Source organism: Hypanus sabinus, chromosome 6, assembly GCF_030144855.1.
Source record: "Hypanus sabinus isolate sHypSab1 chromosome 6, sHypSab1.hap1, whole genome shotgun sequence".
In the NCBI taxonomy this organism is placed as follows: Eukaryota; Metazoa; Chordata; class Chondrichthyes; order Myliobatiformes; family Dasyatidae; genus Hypanus; species Hypanus sabinus.
In genome coordinates this window covers 177,224,931-177,252,221 of record NC_082711.1, presented here as the reverse complement: position 1 = coordinate 177,252,221, position 27,291 = coordinate 177,224,931, and the positions used below count along the sequence as shown (strand labels likewise).

At 39.4% G+C, this 27,291-nt stretch overlaps 1 protein-coding gene across 3 annotated transcripts in view; it reads left to right on the top strand.

The window, feature by feature from the left end:
- bcas3 (BCAS3 microtubule associated cell migration factor) overlaps positions 1 to 27,291 on the top strand; it is a 915,794-nt gene that overhangs the window by 122,183 nt on the left and 766,320 nt on the right. For all 3 annotated transcript variants that reach the window (XM_059973657.1, XM_059973655.1, XM_059973656.1), the window contains exons 8-9: positions 13,046 to 13,147; positions 24,068 to 24,144. In XM_059973657.1, the coding sequence (XP_059829640.1) occupies positions 13,046 to 13,147; positions 24,068 to 24,144 (179 nt within the window). The remainder of the gene's footprint in view (positions 1 to 13,045; positions 13,148 to 24,067; positions 24,145 to 27,291) is intronic.

Sequence of the window (27,291 nt, the reverse complement as noted above, 5' to 3'; positions counted from 1 at the left end):
TTGCCGTACCAAAATAAGTAGTACACCGGTAGAAGTGTGTTTGAGTGTTTGGTGACCACCCGAACCTTCTTAACGTCCTAAGAATCTCCCAACCCAAGATCTTGAGTAACATAGTGGCTTTTTGTGTTTAATTGCTCTTACTGATGTAACATAATGTTAGAAATAGTTATCAATACTTTGGACATGCCTGCTGCTACTTTGGATTTACAGATAGACGAGAGGAAGTATTTTATTCAACTGCTTTCATGGCTAATGTCTCAGAGCTGTAATTGAAGATGTTCAAAGATTCTAAGATCACGATGGAACTGTTGTTACAATTATAGTAATGTTTAGAAAGTCGGGTGCATGCTGGCATTTCGACCCTCTAGAAAAATGCGTGGCATAAAACATGTTCCTAATTCAGGCTTTGATTCTGAACTGTTTGTTGTGAGGTGTGGAGAATTGCAATGTCAGTTAGAATAGCCAAGGAAGATGATGCTGCCACTCAACCATGAGCAGTTTAGTCATTGATGGGCTAAAGGTAAAACATTCCTTTATTGTCAAGACTCTTCTAATGGCTTACCCATCAAGGTAATGGCTTCGTGTTTGTTGCATCCAACACCAAATAATTCTGCTTTTGAAATCTTCTACCCGGAGCTGTAGCTAATTGAAAGACTTAAACCAGATTTAAAACCTGGTAAAATTATAGTGGTTTATCCACTAGTGGAATTCTTTGCCAAATGTAACATCTGAATAACTGCTGTTGACTTGTTGAAAAATGAACATGTTATTCTGTGCTCAGTGTTGTATCCTGGTTAAGTCAACATTATTGTATGAAGGGTCTTGATCTGAAACGTTGACTCTTTACTTTTTTCGGTAGATGCAGCCTGACCTACTGAGCTGCTACAGCATTTTGTACATGTTAGTCTGGATTTCCAGCATCTGCAGAATCGCTTGTGTTTATTATAGTGCAATGATTGAGTTAAAAACAACCGAAGTTGCAAATGTTCTGTTACATTTTCATTAAAATTTACGAGTACTCAATTTGAACATTTCCAGCCAAATGAGTAATAGTTGGGCCAAAGGGTCTGTTTCTCTGCTGTAATACTGTATGATTCTATGAATGGTTCATCAGGGGGCAGTACAGAAACTAAAGAAAGAATTCTTAGGATAAGATTTCTCATTTTGGCTTCTTATTAGGGAAATTACATTTCAAATTCAAGGTGGCATTGCCTTTTCTAGGTATATTAAAATAAGAATTTTCTATCCGTGCCTTCAGTGATTGTGCGAGAAGTTGACACCATGAAGGATGACTTGTTTTGGCTGTAGAGGAATTTCCAGCAGCCCCAGACCTCCTTGGTGAAGGAGCAAATATTAATGATCTGAGTGTGAAATTTAGAAGGAGCAGATCCTAATGAGATCAGCATTTCTAGCAGCGGTGCCCTCAGTATTCTGTGACCTTAGTTTTGCTTTGTTACTCTTTTAGATGGGAATATGTATTGAAATTTAATGGACAATCTTTGTGTCTGGCTTGGTGATTCAGTAATGAATCTGTCGTGTAAACTTAAGAAGCTGATTTACCTTCTAGTAAGAAGTGAGAAATTATTGATTTCTCAGGAATCTGCATCTTTTCTTTGAAATAACCTAATATAGGTTTTCTATAGACTTTGCTTATTCTAAGTCATAAGTCCAGTCTTGTCATCTGTGTCAAACTATTTAAGTTTTTATATGTGTTGCTGGAGATGGAAGCAGAGATCTGTCCTATTGGGAGAACATTACTGTGATGGTGCCACTGCAGTTTCTGGGACCTTAAGGTTCTTGGGAAATAGAATGACAGTTTCTCTGTTTCATCATTATTGCAGATTCAAAGCAAATTAGGGGTAATTTGGCCTGGAAACAGCCATGATTGGATCAATTCAATTCACTTTTATTTTTACTTCAGTGGAAAGGAAAATCAAGCTGGGTATAAAATGTTAGGCTGACCTAATTTAGTCAGTTTCCTTCAAGCAGAATTACCTCTACTAAGAACTATTAAAATCTGAAACTAATTTTTTAATATCTGTTTTTGCTCCTTTACTGATCTACTGACTCAGTTTGGTGCAAAGTATGAAATCTGAAGCTGAGATTGCCTAAACCATTTCTAATTGATCTTATGCCCAGATAAAACTCCCTTTATACAGATCACAAAATTGTTGATTGCATACTTAAGACCATCCTCCCTACTGGGGCGCAGACCGCCGACAGCAGCTTCCCAGAGTCCTCTGTCCTGAGCCAAAGGTTGATTGGCCCTGTGCCTTCTGCGTTCACCGCACGATTTCGTATGTCTTCTAGGCAAAGTTCCTTCCTACCAGGAATGAAGTCTTTGGAGCTTTTGTTGGCATTTCTGTAGCTTTGGGTTTTTTACGGGATGGGGTTACTAGCTTCATGCCCAACCCTCCTCCTTTCGCAACCGGGCTTGGGACCATCCACGGCGGAGTCCTGTTGATTGCATGAGGATCCTTTAATCAGCTGTCATAACAATGAGAATAACTTGTGTATATATACTGCAGGTTATCATTGTGCTTTACTCCTAATCTAAGAAATAGGAGTGGGGTAGGCCATTTGGCCCATTGAGCCTGCTCCGCCATTCAATAAGGCCATCGCTGATCTGGCCGTGAACTCATTGCCACCTACCTGCCTTTTCCCCATAACCCTTAATTCCCCTACTATGTAGAAATCTATATGAACTGCTTATACTGCTCTAAAGTAGAGGTTAAGAAGACGATGTAGAACGGTGTCAAATACAATGCACAAAATGCTGGAGGACCTCAGCAGGTCAGGCAGCATCTATGGAGAGGAATAAAGAGTTGGCATTTCAAGCTGAGTTGCTTCATCAAGGTGTATTCCTCGCACATTCCATTACAGTCACTTGAACCTGCCCAAAGATTCATGGATTGGTTTTGTGTAAATAAATTCCATCATACAACTGTAACTTTGTTTTTCTAAATTTAAACAAGATATGGTTTGGGAGAACCATTGAGATGTGGTTGGAGGATTAATCTCTTTCCAGTTCAATAGAATAGATCTTCTAGCCATTAAGGTTGCAAATGCAATCATCCGCAGAGCTGGAGAGGGCAAATCAATCATTGGTAAGCCAAAAATTGCAGTAATTGGACGAGGTTGTAAATCCATATGTAAAATTGTAGAGAAATATCTTTCCAAAACTTTTCCAAGAGAGGGCAGGACCAAAGCATATGAGTCAAAGAGGCTACCTCAGAATGACATCTATCACAGATCGGATTTATATGAGAATAAAATCAAACTAACTTATCTTTGGACATATGTGCCCTATGTACCACTTTAAATTGAATCAATGTATGTAACTTTTTTAAATTAATTCAGTCACGGGATGTGGTTGCTTCTGCTAAATGGTAATTTCAGTAAAGTGGCTGAGAGGCCTATTATGTCTTTCCTGAAAGCCATTAGTGAACAGATGGACACAAGGAACCAGAGGAATCAATGCCAGAGTGTTTTCCAACATGATATGATTCACTCATGATAAAGATATCTGTTTTTCACCTTTAATATTTTTATAAGAAGTGTTCTTATAGGGAAGAATTTAGAATATGAGAATCAGGTTTATTATCGTTTGACATATGTCATGTAATTTGTTGCTTTGCAGCAGCAGTACAATGAAAGACATTTAAAAATTACTATAAATTACAAATAGTTGAAAAAGAGAGTAAAATAATGAGTTGGCGTTCTTGGGTTCATTGATGGCAGAAAAGAAGAAACTCTTCCTAAAAGATTGAGTGTGCTTCTTAAGGCTCCTATACCTCCTCTCTGATGGGAGTAACGGGAAATGGCCACACCCTCTGAGGTGAGGATTCTTCATACTGAATATGGCTTTCTTGAGGGATCACCTTTTGAAGATGTCCTTGATTGTAGGGAGGCTAGTGCCCATGTTGGAACTGGCTGAGTTTTCAACCCTCTGCAGCTTTTCCTGGTTCTTTGCCTCTGTACCAGAAAGTGATGCAGCCAGTCAGAATTTTCTCCAAAGTACATCTTTGACATTTTTTAGTCTTTGGTGATGTACTAAATCTCCTGAAACTGCTCATGAAATATAGTTGAATAGTAACGGATAATTTAAACCATCTACACGTGAAAGGTGGAAATATTCTCTGAAAGTAACTTATTATGTATTTTGTAGCAAAGTAGAAGAACATGCCCCCAAATACTTTAATTCTTTATTTTATTTGATAACAGAATAAGTTGCGATAGATTTTAATGGGTTGCCAGTTATTCGGATTGCCTATTATTCGAGCTGTCCATGGGAAAAAAAAGGTAGAACTCTGATAATCTACAAAATGTGCAGGAACTCGGCAGGTCAGGCAACATCTATGGAAAGGAATAAATGGTCGACATTTGGGGCTGAGAGCCCCTTCATCAGGACTTTTTACCCTCTCTCTCTCTAGAAAAATATAGTTTTATTGTGTAACGTATTGGGGAAAAAAAAGCAAGCTACATTTTTGAAGCATATATATATATAAATGACATTCAATATTTAAAAAATTTGAAACACAAGAGATAGCAAATGCTAAAATCTGGAACAAAAATCACAAACTTCTGGAGGAACTCAACCCATTGAATTCCTCAAGCTTTTTGTGTTTTGTTCTTGTTTGATATATCTGCTAGCCAAGAATACACTGAAGTGCTCTGTGTATTGGAGTAAAAGAGTTTTACTGGACTAGAAGTGTTGAAAATCTATCATAAAAACCACTGAAAATTCTCAACGTCTGGTGAGAGAACCAGGATCTTGATGCAAGGTCATTCATGTGATATATTAACCTTGTTCCTCTCTCCATTAATGTTGCCCAAGATATTGTCCGCTGTTGGTAGTAATACACACGCTTAACCCCTGAAGGATCTATAAATATGGATAACTCTTTGTCTGAACCTTTTGTACAATTTCCTTATTAATTCCATCTATCAGTAGTTCATGTTAGTAGTTCTGAAGATTAATTTGTGTCAAGGGCCTAATGATACAAAATGACAAATTCTGATATGATATCAGATTGGAAAATCCTACAAAAAGTAGTGGATATAGCCCAGTCCATCACAGGTTAAGCCCTTCCCACCACTGAGCACATCTACACGGAGCGTTGCCACAGGAACCATCCAGACCATGCTCTCTTCTCTCTGCTGCCATCAGGAAGAAGGTACAGGTGCCTCAGGACTCACGCCACCAGGTTCAGGAACAGTTATTACCATTCAGCCATCAGGCTCTTGAACCAGAGTTGATAACTTCATTCAGCTTCATGAGCCCAATCACTGACCTGTTCCCATACCTATGGACTCACTTTCAAGGTCTCTTCATCTCATATTCTCATTGCTTGCTCTTTATTTATCTATCTATCTATCTATCTATTTATTTATTATTTCTTTCTATTTGTATTTTCACAGTTTATTGTCTTTTGCACACTGGTTGTCTGCCCCACTGATGCAGTCTCTCATTGATCCTGCATGATTATTGGATTTACTAAGTATGCCCACAAGAAAATGAATCTCAGGGTTGTATATTGTGACATATATGTACTTTGATAACAAATTTACTTTGAACTTTGAATTCACTTTATAGCACCAGCAATTACTCGTCAGGGTTCAATTTCCACTGCTGTCTGTAAGGAATTTGTACATTCTGCCCGCGACTGCGTGGGTTTCCTCCCAGTGCTCTGGTTTCCTTCCTCATTCCAAAGGTGTACGGTTAAAATAGTTATGGACATGCTCTGCTGGCGCCGGAAGCATGTCGACACTTGTGGGCTGCCCCCTGCACAATCCTTGTTGATTTGATGCAAACAACGCATCTCACTGTACGTTTCAATGTACATACGACAAATGACAAGCTAACCCTTTCTCAACATTCCACATGTAGATGTCACAGATAGAATGTACATTAGATCTATCATCTACATCAGATTGTAGCTACTTTGGAGTATGTTGAAAGTTGTTAAACTGGCAGGATTTGGGTAATGCCATAATTCATAATTAACATAACTTCCATAATTTTAAAGCTCTTTACTATATGAAAATTTTAAGGCAACGTATTAGATACTACTTTTTAAAATGACAGAATTAGGATCCAAAAAGGGTGTAGAGACAGTACAGAAATGGGACTACACATTGGTCTGTGGTTTCAGTTGAAATGACTGTGGTACATCATGGTGCAACAGAATGTGGGTCTCACAGTTTGATACCATGCAGCGCCATGATATTCTTATGCAATGATCCAGAAGTTTCTCAGTGATTCCAGATGATTCTGAATTGGTGTTAATTTATTTCTATTACTGCAAAAGATAGACATATGGAAGAGGTATTTATGTTTTTATTCATAGTTTAGCCCTTACTTTGGCTCTAGATTTGCTGTAACAGTATCATGCTATCTTTCGTTTTGTCTTCTGTGAGCAGAGAAGTTGGCCTCTGCCCTTCCTTTATTGCAGGGGTTCTCAAACTGTGGTCCATGGAACCCCTCTGATAATGGTCGGGGTCCATAGAACAAAAAAGGTTGGGAACCCCTGCGTTTCTGCATGATGGAGTGTAGAAGGTTGAGGGGGGTCTTAATAGAGGTATTTAAAATTATGAGGGGGATAGATAGAGTTAATGTGGATAGGCTTTTTCCTTTGAGAGTAGGGGAGATTCAAACAAGAGGACATGAGTTGAGAGTTAGGGGGCAAAAGTTTAAGGGTAACACGAGGGGGAATTTCTTTACTCAGAGAGTGGTAGCTGTGTGGAACGAGCTTCCAGTAGAAGTGGTAGAGGCAGGTTCAGTATTGTCATTTAAAGTGAAATTGGATAGGTATATGGACAGGAAAGGAATGGAGGGTTATGGGCTGAGTGCAGGCCAGTGGGACTAGGTGAGCGTAAGTGTTCGGCACGGACTAGAAGGGCTGAGATGGCCTGTTTCCATGCTGTAATTGTTACATGGTTATATATGAATCAGCAACTGAGGGCTGAGAACGTCAAACCTTTGCTGCACTGCTTTCACATAAACCTTTAAATTTCATCAGTAAATGCATCTTGTGTCCCACCACTCTCCATCGTGTCACCTTATTACGTGCAGGAATGGAACCCATGTGGTCCACTGTTGCTATAGCCCATCCACTTCTAGGTTTGACGTGTTATGTGTTCAGAGATGCTCTTCTGCACAGCACTGTTGTGACCATAAGATATAGGAACAGAAGTTGGCCTTTTGGCCCATCAAGTCTGCTCCACCATTCAATCATGAGCCTGATCCAATTCTTCCAGTCATCCCCACTCCCCTGCTTTCACCCCATACCCCTTGATGCCCTGGCTAATCAAGAACCTATCTATCTCTGCCTTAAATACACCCAATGACTTCGCCTCCATAGAACACGTGGTTACTTGAGTTACTTTTGCCTTTTTGTCAGCTTGAACCAGTTTAGCCATTCTCTTACCTCTTGCTGTTTTTTTTGATTTTTGCTTCATTCTTCGTAAACTCTGGAGGCTGTTGTTTATGAAAATCCCAGGAGATCAGCAGTTTCTGAGATACTCAAACCACCCCATCTGACACCAACAATCATTCCACAGTCACCATCACTTAGATCACATTTCTTTCCCATTCTGATGTTTGGTCTGAACAAGAACTGAACCTTTTGACCATGTCTGTATGCTTTTATGCATTGTGTTGCTCTGCATTTGATTGACTGATTAGATATTTGCATTAAAGAGTAGGTGTACCTAATAAAGTGTCATGGATTTTCTTCCACTTCACTCTCTGCTGTTGATGCATCCTTATGAAACGTTCCTGTAAATGGAAAAGCCCTGAGGACTATTGGAAGAGATTGATATGTTTTTCAATAATTGGTGAATTCTCATCTATTCCTCTGTCTCAAGGGATGGCATGTTTTTCTTTCCCACAAACTTAAAAAAAATCAGATATTTTTGTTCATAATACCCTTGGGGATTGAAGAATAAAGGCTGATTGGATAATTTTAAGATAATGGGTGGAGAGTAGGTATAGGAATCCACTGTTCAGAATCAAGAATGAGGGATTGTGATCTTATAATGTAAGCTGGATGTATTGTAGCTGAATTCAGGAAACATTTCTTTCACTCAAAATGGAGTAGAGATAGAGAATTATTTAGTGCTTACGTTTCTATTTCTTGCCAGAACCCAAACATTACTTCGATCTGGTTTAAATTTCCTAGTTTAAATCACTTTGATACTTCCCATTTTTCAACTCTAATTATTTGCACATTTGTGATGAGTGTGAACATTTCAGTCAGTTTCAAGTGACTTTGACCATAATCAGAATTATATGTAGCAAGGTAAGATGTGACTTGGTTTGTGTCTTTTTGTTCTTGTCTAGACTACTTTTGTAAAAATTTATATGTGACTCTTTCTTAAAGTTGACACAATTAAGTGGGAGCCTTTATTAAAAGAATGTTTTACATGTTTTCATTGTTGTCCTTATTTCATTTTCCTCTTTGTAACTTCATCTGAGATGTTTCAGCAAATTTCATACACCATGCATTTGCTATTAGCTTGTATATTTTCTCCCAGCTTCCACACTGGTTGTAATCAGGGGAAGATATGTCTAATTTTATTTATTTTTTAAAAATTTAGACATACAGTGCAAAACAGGCCCTTTCAGCACAACAAGCCTCAATGGGTAGCAACCCAACATTTTAACCCTAGCCAAATCACTGGACAATTTACAATAACTAATTAACCTACTTATCGATACATCTTTAGACTATGGGAGGAAAGCGGAGCACCTGGAGAAAACCTGTGCACTCATGAGAAGGACGAATGTGCTTCTTACGGAGGACGCCTGAATTGAACTCTAAACTCTGATGCCCCAAGCTGTAATAGCAGAATCAGGTTTAATACCACTGGCATACGTCATGAAATTTGTTGTTTTGCGACACCAGTACAATGCAATACATAATAATAAGAACAATATGTGACAATATGAAGTCTTCAACATCTCCCTGAGCAGTGCCACAGTTCCAACGTGCTTCAAGGCCAACACCATCGTCCCCGTGCCGAAGAAGTCTTCAGTGTCCTGCCTAAATGACTACCGTCCCGTTGCACTTACAGCCATCATCATGAAGTGTTTTGCGAAGCTCGTCATGAAGCATATCAAGACCCTGCTGCCCCCCTCACTGGACCCCCTGCAGTTTGCGTACCGTCCCAACCACTCAACAGATGACGCCATTGCCACCACCCTCCACCTGGCCCTAACCCACCTGGACAAAAAAGAAACATCTGTTCGGCTGCTGTTCATAGACCAGTTCAGCATTCAACACAATCATCCCTCAGAAACTGATTGGAAAGCTGAGCCTACTGAGCCTGAACACCTCCCTCTGCAACTGGATACTAGACTTCCTGACTGGGAGATCTCAGTTAGTCCGGATCGGGAGCAGCATCTCCAACACCATCGCACTGAGCATGGGGGCTCCCCAGGGCTGCGTGCTCAGTCCACTGCTGTTCACTCTGTTGACTGACGACTGTACTGCAACACACAGCTTGAACCATATCATCAAGTTTGCCGATAACACGACCGTGGTGGGCCTCATCGGCAAGGACGATGGATCAGCTTACAGAGAGGAGGTGCAGCAGCTAACAGACTGGTGCAGAGACAACAACCTGTCTCTTAATGTGAACAGAACAAAAGAGATGGTTGTTGGCTTCAGGAGGGCAAGGAGTGACCACTCTTTGCTGAACATTGACAGCTCCTCGGTAGAGATCGTAAAGAGCACCAAGTTTCTTGGTGTTCACCTGACAGAGAATCTCAGCTGGTCCCTCAACACCAGCTCCATAGCAAAGAAAGCCCAGCAGCATCTCTACTTTCTGCGAAAGCTGAGGAAAGTCAATCTCCCACCTCCCATCCTCATCACATTCTACAGGAGTTGAATTGAGAGCATCCTGAGCAACTGCATCACTGCCTGGTTCGGAAATTGCACCATCTTGGATCGCAAGACCCTGCAGCGGATAGTGAGGTCAACTGAGAAGATCATCGGGGTCTCTCTTCCCGCCATCATGGACGCTGCATCCGCAAAGCAAACAGCATTATGAAGGACCCCATGCACCCCTCATACAAACTCTTCTCCCTCCTGCCGTCTGGGAAAAGACACCAAAGCATTCGGGCTCTCACGACCAGACTATGTAACAGTTTCTTCCCCCAAGCTATCAGACTCCTCAATACCCAGAGCCTGGACTGACACCTTGCCCTACTGTCCTGTTTATTATTTATTGTAATGCCTGCACTGTTTTTGTGCACTTTATGCAGTCCTGTGTAGGTGTGTAGTCTAGTATAGTTTTCTCTGTGTTGTTTTTTTTTAAATTACATAGTTCAGTCTAGTTTTTTGTACTGTGTCATGTTCAAAAATAGTCCTGAAAAACGTTGTCTCATTTTTACTATGTATTGTACCAGCAGTTATGGTCGAAATGACAATAAAAGTGACGACTATATACAAAAAAATAATTAGTGCTGAAAGAGAGGTAAAAAAACAGGTAGTGTTCATGGGTTTATTGTCTGTTCACGAATCTGATGGCAGAGGGAAAGAAGCTTTTCCTGAAACGTTGAGTGTGTGTCTTCAGGCTCCTGCACCTCCACCTTGATGGTAGCAATGAGAAGAGAGCATGTCCTGGGTAATGGGAGTCCTTAATGATGGTTACCACCTTTTTGTGGCATCGCCTTTTGAAGATTTCCTGGATGCTGGGGAGTCTAGTGCATGTGATGGAGCTCACTGAATTTACAACTTACAGCAGCTTTCTCCAGTGTTGTGCAGTGCCCCCCACCCCCCATGCCAGATGGTGATGCAGCCACTTAGAATACTCTCCACTGTCCATCTGTAGAAATTTGTGAGTGTATTTGGTAACGTACCAATTCTCCTCAAACTCCTAATGAAATCTAGCTGCTGTCGTGCCTTTTTTGTAAGTGCATCATTATGTTGGGAGCTTGGTGTCAACATCCTTTCCACTTGTGATTCCTTGATGAGGACTGGTGTGTGTTCTCTCGACTTCCCCTTATTGAAGTCTACTGAATTCCTTGTTCTCACTGATGTTGCGTGCAAGGTTGTTGCTGCAACACCACTCAACCAGCTGATCTATCTTGCTCCTGTACACCTGCTCACCACCATCTGAAATTTTGCCAACAATAGTTTTGTTGTCAGCAATACGTAAAATTACCACAGTACTGTGCAAAAGTACATATATATACCAAAGACTTTTGCACAGTATGATATGTGGAGGGGAAAAAAAAGTTACTACAGGTTGAGTACCCCTTATCTGAAATTCCAAAATCCAATTTTTTTAAATGCTAACCTGACGTCACAAATGGGAAGTTCCAAAAGACAGTGGAAAGGTTCCCAGGCAATGCACACATCTTTGCGCACCAGAGACAATTCTGAGAAGTGACCTCACATATGTAATGAATAGAAGTTAATGAAAAATAGAAAAAACATTGCACAAAGTGAGAAATGAAGATCTTGATCGTGTATTGAAATAGGGAATTCATCGACGTCAGAGTGAACATATGCTGCTTAACAGTATGGTGATTGTGAAACAAGCAAAGATCTATCATGACGAACTGAAGGTAATTGGTTCATGCACAAAACTATTAAAAATGCTATATAAAACTACCCCCTTCCCTTCGTAGTTGCTGTGGAGCAGGTGGCTGTTTGAAATCGATGGCAGATATGAAACCAATCACAGCACTGGAGCGCAGTAATAGACCTGGTTTTGAGTGGTTACGAACTCCAGCAGTACTTCCATCGCGTCAGAGTGTGCTCCAACTGTGGACTGTTCACTCTGTGAGCTTCACACCAGCTGCACATAAGCTGTTCGTGGAATGTACAATGAATTTCATGTTTAGACTTGGGTCCCATATCCAAGGTATCTCACTGTATAGTTGCAGATCAGAAAAAATCTTAAATCTGGCTTCCAGCCCCAAGAATTTTGGTTAAGAGGTACTCAACCTGTACTTGTTCAAGGATTCAACGTACATTTATTACCAAAGTCTGTATGCAGTATACAACCCTGAGACTGTCTTCTCACAGACGGCCTTGAAACAAAGAAAGCCATGGAACCCGTTTAAAGCAAAACATCAAATCTCCAAAACGCAAGAAGAAAGAATAAATTGCACAAAAGGCAAAAAAAGAAACCAGCGAATAACACCGAATACAAAACACCGAATCACGAAGATATCAAAAGTTCAGTTCAATCCAGCAGCACGTCCCTTGGCTCTCTGCAGGCCACAGCAACAAGAAGAGGAGTGCCCATAAACCAGAAACACATCACAACATCAACTACAGAGTTCAATCCACAAACTGTATCAATTAAACCTTGCCCAAGATCCACCCATCATCCGGCAGCATCAAGTAAGGGGGTGGGGGGAGAGAGAGAGAGAGACTGTACTTACCGAGGCACCTTCTAGGAGCAAAGAGCAAGAGAGATGGAGTGACAGTTAACTCTCATTCTTGTTAATTTCAGTCTCCTTCAACATTTTAATTGGTGGGATCAGCAAGAAATAGTCAACCATGGGTTCTAGGCTTCTTGGCCTCGAGACCGCACGCTTCGCTTGAAACCTCACTGAACTCCCTCAGACTCAGCAAAGCACTGAAAACACCACCAAGATGTAGATCACATCCTGAAATAGTTGCAGAACCATTTGAAAGAAAAAGATGAAGTAAACGAAGTGCAGGAAGTAACTTCATGAACCATCTGAAGGATGTTGCCCTTGGTCGCTTAAAGTAGCATTTTCCACTGGGATAGTTGAGGCAGAATAAAAATAACTGATTAGCTACATGCTGAAATTGTAAAGGAGATGCCAGATCTATTTTTTCTTTTGATCAAATAATGATAGTTTGTAGTTAGCCTGGTAGATCAGATGAGTATCAGGAATTATTAGAATTTGACTTCTTGTGTTCTTTACTTACGTTTGTAGATTGCTAGATTGGTTTTTGATTCAAAGAAAAACATGCAGTGAACTTTAACAGTGTAGGATCAACTTGGATTACTTTGCATGTGTGACATTATTTGTGTTTTTTTTCTCTGTCACCAGCCCACCATATTGCTGTGTAGATCTATACTCTCTTCGTACTGGTGAAATGGTCAAGTCCATCCAGTTCAAAACTCCCATCTATGAGCTGCATTGTAACAAAAGGTAAGGAGGGATGAAAAGCACGAGAAAATATTTTAATAGCATTCAAAAAACACCTTGTGGTACCATCCTTGATTCTGAGAGACTGCCAAGAAAATTTAACAGTGTCGTTCAATTGAAAATTTCAGGTGTTACTCATTATGCAATGTGTTTTATTTGTTAGTTTTAAATGTAATAGTTTTCAATATGTTAATAATAGAGTATAATAGATTATATTTTGTGGGACCTGTAGTGATCCTTTCCATTTATATCAGAATCAAGTTTAATAGCGCTAACATATAATGTGAAATGAGCTCAAACAATTAGGTGTGCACTCTAGACGAATATATATGTAATGGGCCCTTTTCTTTATTTTGTTTGTATAGTTAAAATATTTTATCAATACAGTTTAAGTTTATATTAGTGTGAGTTAAACTCTTCACTTCCTGATGAACAGTAAATTTGCATGGGTGTGTCAGTGTTCATGGAAGTGATAGCCTCATTTCCCCTTAAAGGAACATCCAAACTTTTGTTGTTGTGTTTATCTGAATCTTATTTACTCTAGATGTGCTTATTCATGGGGAATGACCCAATTGTTATTCCCCATGCATTGTTGCTGTTGTTTACATTCCCAGTCCTTGCTAACTCATTAGAAGCTTGTGGTGAGAGGGTTACATACATACATAAATAAATAAAAATAATTAAATATATAGTGCAAGTAAAGAGGAAAAATAGTGTGGTAGTGTTCATAAGTTGGTCCATTGTCTGTTCAAAACTCTGATAGTTCCTTTGCTTTGTCACCTGTGGTTGATATTAAGCTGCCAGGTTTAACTTTACTAAGTGCAGTATAAACTAACTTTTTCTCAATTTTGACTTGCTTAGTGGTTTCCTTGCCTAGAAATGTGATGCTGCTGGCAGCATTTTAAGGGTGCAAAGCGACTTGCTGAACATGTACAACATGCACTTGTGCTTAATGTTCCTGAACTGCACCACAGGCTGGTAAAGGTATTAAATGTCTGTACCTGAAGTGCATGTGTAAGTTTTCTAACCGGAATTCAACAGTAGAAAATAGATTAATATTTGATAACTAATTCAACTATTTGAAATAAAAGGTAAATCCATAGTTCTAAATGGGTTCCAATGATGAGTTCGCCTCTTTAAGGCTCTCGACCTTTACTGAGTTCCAGATTTCTGCGATGGACAATCCAAGGAAAACTTTGGATTTCCTTCTTTTTCTTCACTTGGCTTTTACAGAGGTTAGCAGATACCTGGGATAGAGTAGCTGGATTGAGTGATTAAGAAATTGGGAAGTGTAACATAATGTGGAAAAGTAAGATTATCCACTTCAGAAGAAGGCAGAAAAAATTAATTACCTATTCATGTTGAAGAAGACTACAAAAAAGGATCAAAAAGGGATCTGAAATATATAATTAATATGTAGATAAAGCAAGTTATTAGGAGAGCTCATGAAAGGTTGGGGCTTAACTCTACATATAGTATGGACAAGTCACATTTGCAGGAATAAAGTACAACATGTTGGACAGTCAACATCAGGGGTACGTAAAAAGAGCTACCTTTCAGTCAGGACTATGATGGAGATTTCAAAGGCAGGGCAAAGCAGCACTTTCTCTGAGTTAAGGAGAGACCAGTTAACAAGAGGGATTCATTAGAAAGGGTCAATAAAAATAACTCAAGTGCAAGCGGAGTGGCCATTCTTTGGAATGTGCCAGCTTTAGAGCAGCTTTGGTTCATCAGGCTTGGGTGAGATAAAGTATTTCTCTTTCTGGTCTTATTTGTTCATTCCCCATCTGTTAGGGCATAGTAGTTGAGTGAGAAGGGTTCCGGGGACAGTGTTTGGGGGGGGTTAGGAACCGGAGTGATAGTGCTGAGGACGAGGTAGTTGGTTTAGAAACAAACGCAATGTGTAGTGAGACTCCTGGCAAGGAGGGACTGATGGTAGGGCAAAATTGCAGTCAACAGGATGAGCTGCAAAGTAAAATGCAGACAAAATCGAAAAGGGTGAATACAGGACTGCAGCAGTTATATTTGAATGCATACAGTATACAGAATAAGGTAGATGAACGTAGCATAGTTATAGATTGACATACATGATGTTACGGGCATCACTGAATTGTGGCTGAAGGGAGATTATTACTGGGAGCTTAATGTCCAAGGATACACACTGTACCAAAAGGATAGGCAGGAAGGCAGAGAGAGTGGCATTGCATTGTCAGTTTTAAAAAAAGAAATCAAATCATTAGAAAGAGGTGACATAGGGTTGGAAGGTGTTGAATCATTGTGGGTAGAGCTAAGAAAGATAAAAAAGGTAGACCCCCAAACAGTAGTAAGGATGTGGTCTTCAAATTACAATGGAAGATGGAAAATGCATGCCAAAAGAGCAATGTTGCAATAGTCATGGGGGATTACAATACGCAGATAGATGGGGAAAATCATGTTGGTGCTGTATCCCAAGAAGGGGATTTTCTTGAATGCCTGTGAGATAGCTTTTTAGAGCAAGTCGTGGTTAAGCCCACTAGGAGCTCAGCTATTCTGGATTGGGTGTTGTGCAATGAACAGGAATTGATTAGAGAGCTTAAGGTAAAAGAACCCTTAGGGGAAAGTGACCATAATATGATTGAATTCATCCTGAAATTTGAGACGGAGAAGCTAAAGTCAGATGCATCAGTAATACAGTGGAGAAAAGGGAATTACAGAGGCGTGAGAGAGGAGTTGGCCAGAATTGAAGAACACTGACAGGGATGACAGCAGAACAACAAATGCTGGAAGCAATTTGGAAGGCACAGGATATGCACATCCCAAAGAGGAAGAAGTTTTCTAAAGGTAAGATGACAAAACCATGGCTAACAAGAGAAGTAAAAGCCAAAGAGAAAAAATACAACAGAAAAAAAATTAATGGGAAGTTAGAGAATTGGGAAGCTTTTAAAATCCAGCAGAAGATAACTAAAAAGTCATTAAGAAGGAAAAGATGGAATACGAAAGTAAGCCAGCCAATAATATTAAAGAGGATACCAAAAGTTTCTTCAGATACATAAGTGTAAAAGAGAGGTGAGAGTGGATATCATTCCCCTGCCAAATTAGTTTAAGCGGTCCTGAACAACTCTAGCAAAATCTGCCCACATGGATATTGGACCCCCTCGGGTTCCGGTGTAACCCTCACTTTGGTACAGGTTGTACCTTCCCCAGAAGAAGATACAAAAGCCTGAAAACATGTAGCAATAAGCTCAAAGACAGCTTCTACCCCGTTGATAAAGCACTGGTGATGGTTCCGTAGTCCGATAAGATCAGATTCTTGGGCTCAGAATCTACCTTGTTATGACCTTGCACCTTACTGTCTACCTGCCTTTCACTTTCTCTGTAACTGTAACACTTTATTCTGCATTCTGATATTGTTTTACCTTGTGCTGCCGTAGTTCACTGTTGTAATGAATTGATCTGTATTGACGGTAGAGTATGTAAAACAAGTTTTTCATTGTACTTAAGTACATGTGATTATAATAAACCAATCTACCAGTTTAAAGGGATAATGTCAAAATTACAAGATAAACAAATGCCTGTGCTCAGTCACTTCAGACTAAACAAGAATGATCCTAAGTGAATTAGCAAATAAAATTAAATGAAGAGGTTGCAGAAAGGAAGGGGTTCACTGCGACGCACGTCCAAACATGCAGACAATATCAAAAGAGTGATCAGAGAGCCAGAGAGAATCTATTGACAAAGCATACCATTAGATTTTTTTCAAATTGAGAATTGAGAATATTCATCAAATTGAGGAGATACAATTGAAGATAAGCATGATATTTAAATATTTTCTCCATGTATTCACAAGGGAAAATGTGCTTCTAAAATGCTGAACTGAAAAATCCATAACTTTTGCATAAATGAAATGGAAGTATGAGAAAAATAAAAAGCACATGAAGGAAAACATGATATCTCTAAATGGTGAATTTGGAAGACATGGGGAATATTTAAGGAGCATCAATGAACGATGGTATTCTGTAAGAAGCATTTAAATATTCCCTGATTAAAAATAAATCACATCTTGTGTGTGTATATATTGGAAGGAAAAAATGGAGTTATGGAAGGTTCCATACAGTTGAATTTAAAAGAGAAATATAGTTTTTGTTTTACTGGTCAGCAATTGTAGAGGAGACATTAATAGAATTAATAAAGTGTTAATCTGTGCCACAGATACAATAGAGTGTGTCAGAGGAGGAAATGAACAACACAAAAGATGTTTAGAAACACACCAAAATTACTTTGTTTTAGCTCTGTGGGTGATGCATTAATAATGCTTTGTTAATACTCTTGCTTTACCCTTTCATTTATAATTCCACTTCTCTCATTGTGAAAGTGCTAAAACCTGCTAAGATTCAGTTCTGTAAGAGGGTGTCGTTCTCCATTCCTTGTTCAAATGTTCATTCTTCACACGTTAGCCCAGATAATGAATGCTGGCAGACGAGTTCCCTTGAAATGAATTTGCTGCCAAGCTGGATCTCGTCTCAATCAAAAGCCTTCACGTGCATACTTTCTAACAGTTGAGTGCAAGGAAGTCATAACTTTAACAGTTCCTGATTTAGAACCTAATGCAAACAAAGAATCGATGATCTTTATGGTTGTCAACTTTCTTAAGATGCTAAAAAATTCTATTTTTAACATGTCATTTATTGCTCAGTGTTAAACTACTTCTACCACTTGGTGTCACTAAAACTATGTTTGTTTCCACACTATGTTACCAAACCATCATTCAGTGAAATGCAGGGCATTTTTTGTTCTTTATCAGCACCAAGTACAACATTTAGAGTCATAGAACCTCATTATGCTGACTTTCTGCTCAAACAGTGGAAATTAATGTAGGCTGAATTATGAAAGTTTCATGAAACAAAAACAAAACAGTAGCTCAGTGGTTAGCGTGACACTAATACAGCTGGGGCATCGTTTGGAGTTCAGTTCCAACACTGTCTGTAAGAAGTTTGTACATCCATTTTGTGGGCATGTGAGTTTCCTCTGGATATTCTGGTTTCCTCCCACAGCCTAAAGGCGTACTAGTTAATTGGTTATTGTAAATTGTCCTGTGGTTCGGCTAGTGTTAAATAGATGGGTTACTGCGTGGCGTGGTTTGTTGGGCCGGACGAGCTTGTTGCGCACTGTCTCAAAATAAATAAGTGAAAAAAAGAGGAGAAAAAAACATCCTTGTGGCTTTCAGGTGGAGCCCTAATATTACAGAGTTTGGAATGAAAAGGTGAGAAATATAGTTTGGTTCTTCCCCCCCCCCACCCCACTCTATTTAAAGGATAGATGGGGCCACTGCTGTGATATTTTCTAATGAGGGTCATATATTGACCTTGTGAAGTCAAAGTTCACAGGTAAAAAAAGGTCAGCAAGACTTTTCAGCCCAAATTAATCCATTCATATATAAAAACCTATTTTGTCTTCAATGATAATATCTTAAATGAGTCAAAGTATTGCTTTACACTGTACTGCATGTCATGAATCTGCTGCTGCTTTCTGTTGTAAAATTGTCTTTTGTCAATGTCTGCTATGAAGTTTTCCTCCAAGATGGTTGGCCAGATTTACATGTATAGAGGTGACTTTATATTAACCTGAAAGAATAAAGAGTTTGTACGTTCCCCCTGTGACTTCATGGGCTCCTTCATGGTACTCTAGCTTCCTTCCACATTCCAAAGACCATAAAACCATAAAACAGAGAAGCAGAATTAGGCCATTTGGCCCATTGAGTCTGGTCCTCCATTTCATTTATTATCTTTCTGAACCCCATTCTCTTGCCTTCTGTCCATAACCTTTGATACCCTGACTAATCAAGAATTTATCAACCTCTGACTTGGTTCCAAAGCTGTCAGTGCAATGAATTCCACAGATTCATCACCATCTGGCTAAAGAACCTCCTCCTCCTCAAGACGTACAAATTAGTAGGGTAGTTTGTCACATAGGTGTATTTGGACAGCTTGGGCATGTTGGGCTGCATGGGCCTTCTACCACGCTGTATCTCTAAATTTAAAAGAAAAATGTAAGCATTACCTATTTTCATTTGCAGCACACACAACACGCCAGAGGAACTCTGCAGGTCGGGCAGCATCTGTGGAAACAACAGTCAATGTTTCGGGCTGAGAGCCTTTGTCAGGACTGAATAGGGAGGGGGCAGGGGTCCTATAAAGAAGGTGGGGAGAGGGTGAGAAAGAGAAGGCTGGTAGATGCCAGGTGAAAAACCAGTAAGGGGAAAGATCAAGGGTGAGGGAAGGGATAGGCAGGAAAGGTGAAGAAGGAATGTAAGGGGAAAGCATTACGGGTAGTAGAATGAGGCGGAACCATGAGGGAGGTGATAGGCAGCTGGAGGAGGAAGCAGAGTGAAACTGGGATGGGGAGGGAATTACCGGAAGTTGGACAATTCAATGTTCATGCCAAGGGCCTGGAGACTACCCAGGCGGTATATGAGGTGTTGCTCTTCATGCCAAGGGGCTGGAGACTACAGCGTGCTGTGTGTGTTGCTTTGACCCCAGCATGTGCAGAGTATTTTGTGTTTACCTATCTTCATTTTCTGGGTCTCTGTGATGTGATATTGTGAGTGAGTAAAAAGCTTCTGTCGGCTAAACTCATTCAGTTCCCAGAAGAAATTAAGAACCTGGTTTGATGCCTTTTTTCAGTTCCAGGCCAGGCTGTAATACATGGCACACCATCTTGTCCATCTGTACTGCTGCCTTCAGGAATCTGTGGATTGAGGTCCTTCAGTTCCTCAACAGTCATTTGCAAACTTACTAACCGTATCCTGTGCATTCTTATCCATATTGTTGATACAGATGACAAACAATTGATCTGGCTATTTATAACAATAGGCAGATACAGTTTAATTAGGACGAGTGTGTGGTGTTCCATCTTGTTAGGTCAAATGTAAGGGAAAAAATATAATAAATGCCAAGACAGAGCGATCTTGAGGTGCAGGTCCATAGCTTCCTATTAGTTACAACTCAAGTAGCTAGGATGATTAAAAATAAAGTGTAGAGCGTGCTTGCTTTTTTTTGATTGGGACACTGAATATAAAACTGGGAAGTCATGTTGCATCTGTTTAAACTTTGGTGTATAAAAGCAGGCATGATGCAGGGTTTCAACCCAAAACATCTACAGTTCCGTTCTTCCCACAGATGCTGCTCAGTCCACTGAGTTCCTCTGGAAGATTGTTTCTTGCTGCAGATCTTCCATATTTTTCCTGTTGAATCTCCATGTTGTTGAGAAATTTATGTACCTTATTTACCCTAGTTTTAACTCTGTCTTTTTTTTCTGAATTTTAACCGCTGTAATGAGTCATGGTACTTGTGTTTATTTAGTTTTGTTTATTTCTCATTTTCAGTTCCTTTTGTGTTACAAATTTCTGATTTGCAATGTTTTCCCACATTTTTACATCTTTTTCCCTGCAGTGAAGTTTGTTGGTTTATTCAATTCTCTGTTTTGTTGATCCATTTGGAGTTTTGCTTGTTTGGTTTTCTCTCATGTCCAGCTGAATTTAATTGAAGAATATTTTCTATTTAGTTTCTTTAGATTTTGGAGACAGAATTTCAAATCCAATCTAAAATACTGCATGCCTATCATAATTTCAGATTCATTATTTTCCGAAGTGTTTGTTTGAACTGTAGTTCAGTAATTGATGTTCTGTTTAAATAGTTCTGAATGTGCTAACTTCTGAATGTGTACAAATTAATTACATTTGTTGATGTAAAGTTCGAACTGAAGGATTATATTGCCTTTCATATAAAACAATCAACCATCTCCAAAATTCTTTCAGTAGAGTCTTTTTGTATTTTGTATGTCGTCCCATTTTTTTTATCTGTAATCTGCTTCAGTCCATCTTTTTCTATTTATTTTCTTTTTTTTGCTCCCTTGGCTTTATCCCTAATCCCTTGTGTTAGAATTTTATAATTTTGTTATTGTAATTTTTATTATTTTGTCCATATTTAATTATTACTGATATTTTTTCTTCATCCTTTAAATTCTTTATGCCTCAGTAGGCAGGTTTGCTGCAATACCTCTGGTACGCTTCCCAATCTTTTCTGTAGAAATCTGTCATGACTTCCCCCAACGTGGTGCAGTCCAAATGCAGGCACTATATTAGGAATGTGTGTTAAAATGTCTGCTTATTAGTTTCATAATTTAGAACATTTATAATCATTTACATGTTTTTAACTTGAAATAATAACGCTGAATGTACTGTTCTAAATAGTTAATAAGTGTACTTATTTTCTTTAGCTTTAGATGATAGTTGCTTTAGTGCACATTGTTAAACAAATCTATAAGTAACCCTGAAGCTATTTAATACATTATGACACTGTTGTATATAAGAATGATGAAAGAAACTAGACTGACATTTCCCTTCACTGATGAAAGGTATTAAATCTGTTCTCTCTTCACACACATTGCCTGACTTGTTGAGACATTTTAAATAAATCATCAAAAACTCCAAGAAAACAACAAAAGTTAACTGAATAAAATGTTCAATCCCTCGTTACATTTTCATATTGCAAGGGAAAACAAGATGTAGTATATTCAATAACAGTGGAAGAGAGGAAATATTAAAACAATAAATGATGCCTGAGCCTGAGGGTTCTGACACAATTTGCCTGGTCTGGTATTGTGGTGGAATTGGCCAGACCTTGGAAAGGAGGTTGAAGCATTGCAATTGGTGAATATGATAAAGTAGCAATGTCTTCCTTTATTGCCATAAATACAGTCAAGGCAGTGGGTATATAGGGAGGAGCTGATTAAATAAGGGTAGGGCAGGGTTAATTTCTGATCCATTGTTGTTGTAGTTCCCAGTTCCAAGCACAGCTTGCTCCCTGGTCTGTGATTCCAGACACTGCCTGCTTCCGGCTTTGTGATTCCAGAAACAGCCTAGTCCATGGTCCCTTTTCCATTTCTAGCTTCATTGCTGATCCTTGATTCTGGGCCCTGCCTACTCTGTGATTCCCTATTCCAGACCCAGTCTGTCCTGTTATTAGAATTATAAGGATCAATTTCTGATCCATTGTTGTTGTAGTTCCCAGTTCCAAGCACAGCTTGCTCCCTGGTCTGTGATTCCAGACACAGAGTAGAGGCTCAGTAGGTTGACTGTAGGTGGTTGAGATGTGACCTTACAGGAGGAAGTTTGATATGCTATGGGATTCATTGTGCTATAAGGAGAAGCTGGACAAATTAGGGTTGTTTTCTCTGGAGTGGTGGAGACTGGGGGTTAGGGAGACCTGACTGAGTTTAAGAAGATTAAGAGAGGCATAGGTAGAGTGGACAGCTAGCATCTATTTACAAACAAGAGAAAATCTGTAGATACTGAAAAACCCAAGCAACACACTCAAAATGCTGGAGGAACTCAGCGGGCCAGGCAGCATCTATGAAAAAGAATACAGTCAATGTTTCAGTTCTGCTGAAATGTCTGGGCCTGAAACATCGATTGTACTCTTTTCCATTGATGCTGACTGACCTGCTGAGTTGCTCCAACATTTTGTGTGTGTAGCTAGCATCTTTTTCCTGGTCTAATACCAAAGGGTATTCATTTAAGGTAAGTGGTGTTAAGTTCAAAAGAGATTTCAGCAAGTAATTTTACACAGAGAATGATGGGGAGCCTGAAATGTGCTGCCCAGGGTGGGGGTGGAGGCAAATGCAGTAACGGTGTTGAAGAGGTGTTCATGAATGCGCAGGAACTAGAAAGATTTGAACATTTTGTAGGCTGGAGGATTTGGTTTAGTTGGACATTTGATTACTAATTGAATTAGTTTGGCAAAGCATTGTGAGCTGAAGTATCTGTTCCTTTGCTCTGCTACACTACGTTCTAAGGCCATGGGAACTTTTGCATTTTCTTGCGAGAGTAGAGAGAACTAAGGGTGAGTTCAAGGATTAATGTATTAAGTGAATTAAATGAGATTAAGAAATTGGAAATAGGTAGCCAAGAATGGGGGAGTGATATTAGGGCTGGGAGACAGCGAGATAGATTCTTACAAAACAGCAGGGGAAGAGGATGGGGAGAGGTCAATATCAAAAAGATAAAGTGAAGAAGTTAAGTTCATACTTAGGGTATGGATGATCAATTAGCAGAAGTGAAAGGACGTGCAGAGCCAGTACAGACAGTTGTTTTAGGAAAAGCAGCAGTACTACCAGCCAAAAACTGAATTTAATATTTCTACCATCATTTATACTGTACCATTAACAATTTGCTCTGATGGCTAACTGGCAGTGAAATTAGCACGGGGAGTTCTGAAGGCCATTTATTAATTCTCAGTCTGTTTTTATACATGAAGAATATAGTCGATGAAGAAGAAGATTGGAAAGAAGAATAGATCAACTTGGTTGCTGAATGTTTCTTGGAAAGTATGGCAGAGCTGCTTGCTATTTCCCTACACTCCTCTGAAGTTCATAACGAAAAGCAGAGTTTGTTAGGTTCAGGGCGTCAAAGGTTATGGGGAGAAGGCAGGAGAATGGGGTTGAGGGAGATAATAAATAAGCCACGATGAAATGGCAGTACAGAATTATGGGCTGAATGGCCTAATTTTGCTCCTGTGTCATATGGTCTAATGTGCTAAATGGCCTGCTGTGTTGTGAGATTCTGTGGGGCTAAGTTTAACTTTTTGTCCAAAAGATGACATCTCTTAAATTGAAGCACTCTCACTAAGAATTCTTTCTTCTCAGTGTTAAAGAGTACTGATTGATAACATCACATTGGAGACCCACTCCTACCGATGGCAGTATTTTTACTAGTTTTAACTCAATTAATATTGACTTTGAAAATCAGTTTTAAAATTTGAATCTTATAGTGCATCCTGACAGCATGCTAAACATGCTCAATCTAAGATGTTTATTTTCAGGAATGATAGAGGAAGATGATACAAGCAGCATTTCCTGACTTGTTTTTTTGTTTCTTTTTTTCCTCAGGGTCTTGGTAGTTGTATTACAGGAGAAGATTGCCACTTTTGATAGCTACACTTTCGCTAAAAAGTTCTTTGTCACAAGTACGTACCACTGCATGTATGTGTGCACATTGCAAAATACTTTTCAAGTGATTTCACAATATCTCTACATTTTATGCTGCGATTTTTGATCCCTTGGAATTGGATTGTGGCGACACAGACTGATTTGATTTGGATTTATAGATAGCTATCTGCAAGAATAAGTGTTGGTCTGGGTTGTACAAATTAAAGATCTTGCATGTATAGTTCTGCAAACCTGTTCTGCATTCTACCATAACGGTAGATAAAAGTGGAATAAGAACAGAAAATGCTGACAACGTTCAGCAGGTCAGGCAGCATCTGTAGAGAGACAAACAAATAATCTTTCAGGTTCGGGATCCAGGCTGATGGTACTGTGGCAAAGTTTGCAGAGGATAGCATAATAGGTAGTGGGACAAGTAGCATTGCGGAGGCAGGGAGTCTGCAGAAGGACTTGGACAGGTTAGGAGAGTGGGCAAAGAGGTGGCAAATGGAATACAGCATAGGGAAGTGTGGGGTAATGCACTTTGGGAAGAAGAGTAAAGACAAAGACTGTTTTTGAAATGGGGAGAGAATTCAGAAATTGGAATTGCAAAGGGATTTGGGAGTCCTGGTTTAGAATCCCCTTAACATACGGGTTTCGTCAGTAGTAAGGAAGGCAGATTGTAAGTTAGAATTCATTTCGAGAGGACAAGAATATAAAAGCAAGGATGACCTGCTGAAGCTTTACAAGACATAGGTCAGACGGCATAGGGCCTGTATAAAGATATTATAGCACTGAAGAGGGTTTAGAGGAGACTCACAAGGATAACCCAGGAATGAAATGCTTAATATATGAGGAGTGTTTGACATCTCTGGGCCTGATTATAATGGAGTTCAAAAGGATGAGGGGAGACTGGATATTGAAAGACCTGGATTGAGTGGGTGTGGAGAGGATGCTTCCATTAGTAGGAAAGTCTGGGATTTGAGGACAGAGCCTCAGAATAAAGGGATGCACGTCCCTTTAGAACTGAGATGAGGAGGAATTTCTTCAGCCGGGTGGTGGTGCGTATATGTAATTCTATGTTACAGAGATCTGTGGAAAGCAAGCTATTATTTGTATTTAAGGCAGAGATCGATAGGTTCTGTATTGTTAAGGGAGTAAAAGGTTACAGGAAGAAGGCGGGAGTATGGTGAAGCAGATAGACTCAGTGAGCTAAATGGCCTAATTCAGCTCCCATCTCTTATGGTCTTATTTTTCATTATAATGGTTAGGAGAGGAACAAGTTAGCAGAGTTAGCCAGAACCTATACTAATTTGTTTTTTGGTTCCTGTGAAGGGTTTTAGATCTCAAGTGTTAATTGTTTCTCATGCTAGATGCTACTTGGCGCACTGAGTGTTTCTGTCAGTTTTTGGTTTTATTTCAGGCTCCCAGTAATCTGCAGATATCATTTTATTTTCATTTGCATTAAAATTAGAGGAGTGGAAATTAATATTTTTGTGTTGTTTATTTGTGGATTGTATGCACTTATCCACTTTGAACATTTTGAGTCATGGGAGTGTTTGTATGTTAAAACAGTTACATTGTAGTAGCCATGACTAGTACTGAACTAAATCCTGGTAGTTTTGAAAAGTTAAGAAGTTCTGATATATATAAACTCATGAGATTGAGCTGATGTTGGAAATCTGAAGCAACATACACAAAATGCTGGAGGAACTCAGCAGATCAGTCTGCATCAATAGAGAGATAACAGAAGCCTGGCTTGAGTATGAACAGGCTGTGCTAATTCTTTTCAATGACATAATTCTTCTTATATTCTACCTTTGAATAGAATGGTGCATTTAAAAAGTTATGCAAAATTCTTTAAGAGATTAGTGAGATTGGAGAGCCTGGGTTCGAAGTGGGGGGGAAGAGTTGTAGCAAAACATAGAGATTTAGGGGCAGGAGATCATTGTTGGGATCTCTGATATGTGGCCGTGTACCTGACTCTGGACCTTCGATATGTACACAGGCTTTGTATGAAACTTCCTGATTCAAAGACAAGCTTTTGATCTTAGTCTTATGCTGATCAGTTAGGAATCACAACAGCAGTGATGACTTAAAACACTCTGAATCAAAGTTACATAAATAATATCCTCAGAGCTGAATTAATATCTGTTGCCTTCAAGTCACAACTGTAACAATTGCAGGCATTGTGCTGTGAGACTGTATGTTATATTGTTTCTTGGATTTATTTGTTAATATTTGATGAAGTCATGTGTGGAGAGGTTAGGCAACAGTGCCTATCTGCAGGTCACTGAGCTTATCCACCATGATTAAACTGTTTTACTGACCTTGACAGTTAGTGATTTTAAGAGATTTGGCAAGCGGTATCAAAATATTAAGTTTATCTGCCATTTCTTTGTTCTCCCCCCCCCCCCCCCATTACTACCTTTCCAGCATCCATTTTCAGCAGTCCAATATTCACCCTTGCCTCATTTTCACTCCTCATATACATGAAAAAACCTTTAGCATCCTCTTTGATATTTTTGGCAAGCATACCTTCATATTTCATCTTTCCTTATGGATTTTTTTAGTTGCTTTCTGTTGTTTTTTAAAACCTACTCAATCCTTTAACTTCCCACTAATTTTGCAAAATTGTCCTTATTACAAACCAATTATATCTCTGCCCACAAAGATTTTACATCTTCTGATCCTTTGTCACCTCTTTCTAAGGATTTGATTTCATATTTTATATATCATATTTTACCAACAGAGCCACCCCATATCCTCTGCCTACCTGCCTGTTCATTTGATACAGTGCTTAACCTTGGATGTTAAGTGGCCAACTATGATCTTCTTTCAGCCACTTCTCAGTAATGCCCACAAAGTCATACTTGCTAGCTCCGCTACCAGATCATCTATCTTATTTTGTATACTGCGTGCATTCAAATATGACGCCTTCAGTCCTGTATTCATCATCCTTTTCAATTTTGCTCCCATGTTACACTTCACCTCACCCCACTAATTGAAGTTTTTCCCTATCATTTGCCTGTCCTTCCTCACAGTCTTACCTCATGCTACATTGACTTGTATACCAACACCCCATGCTTTTATTCCAGTTCCCATTTTCCTGCCAAATAAGTTTAAACCCTTTCCAGCTGCTCTAGCTAACCTGCCTGCAAGGATATTGGTTCCCCTTGGGTTCAGGT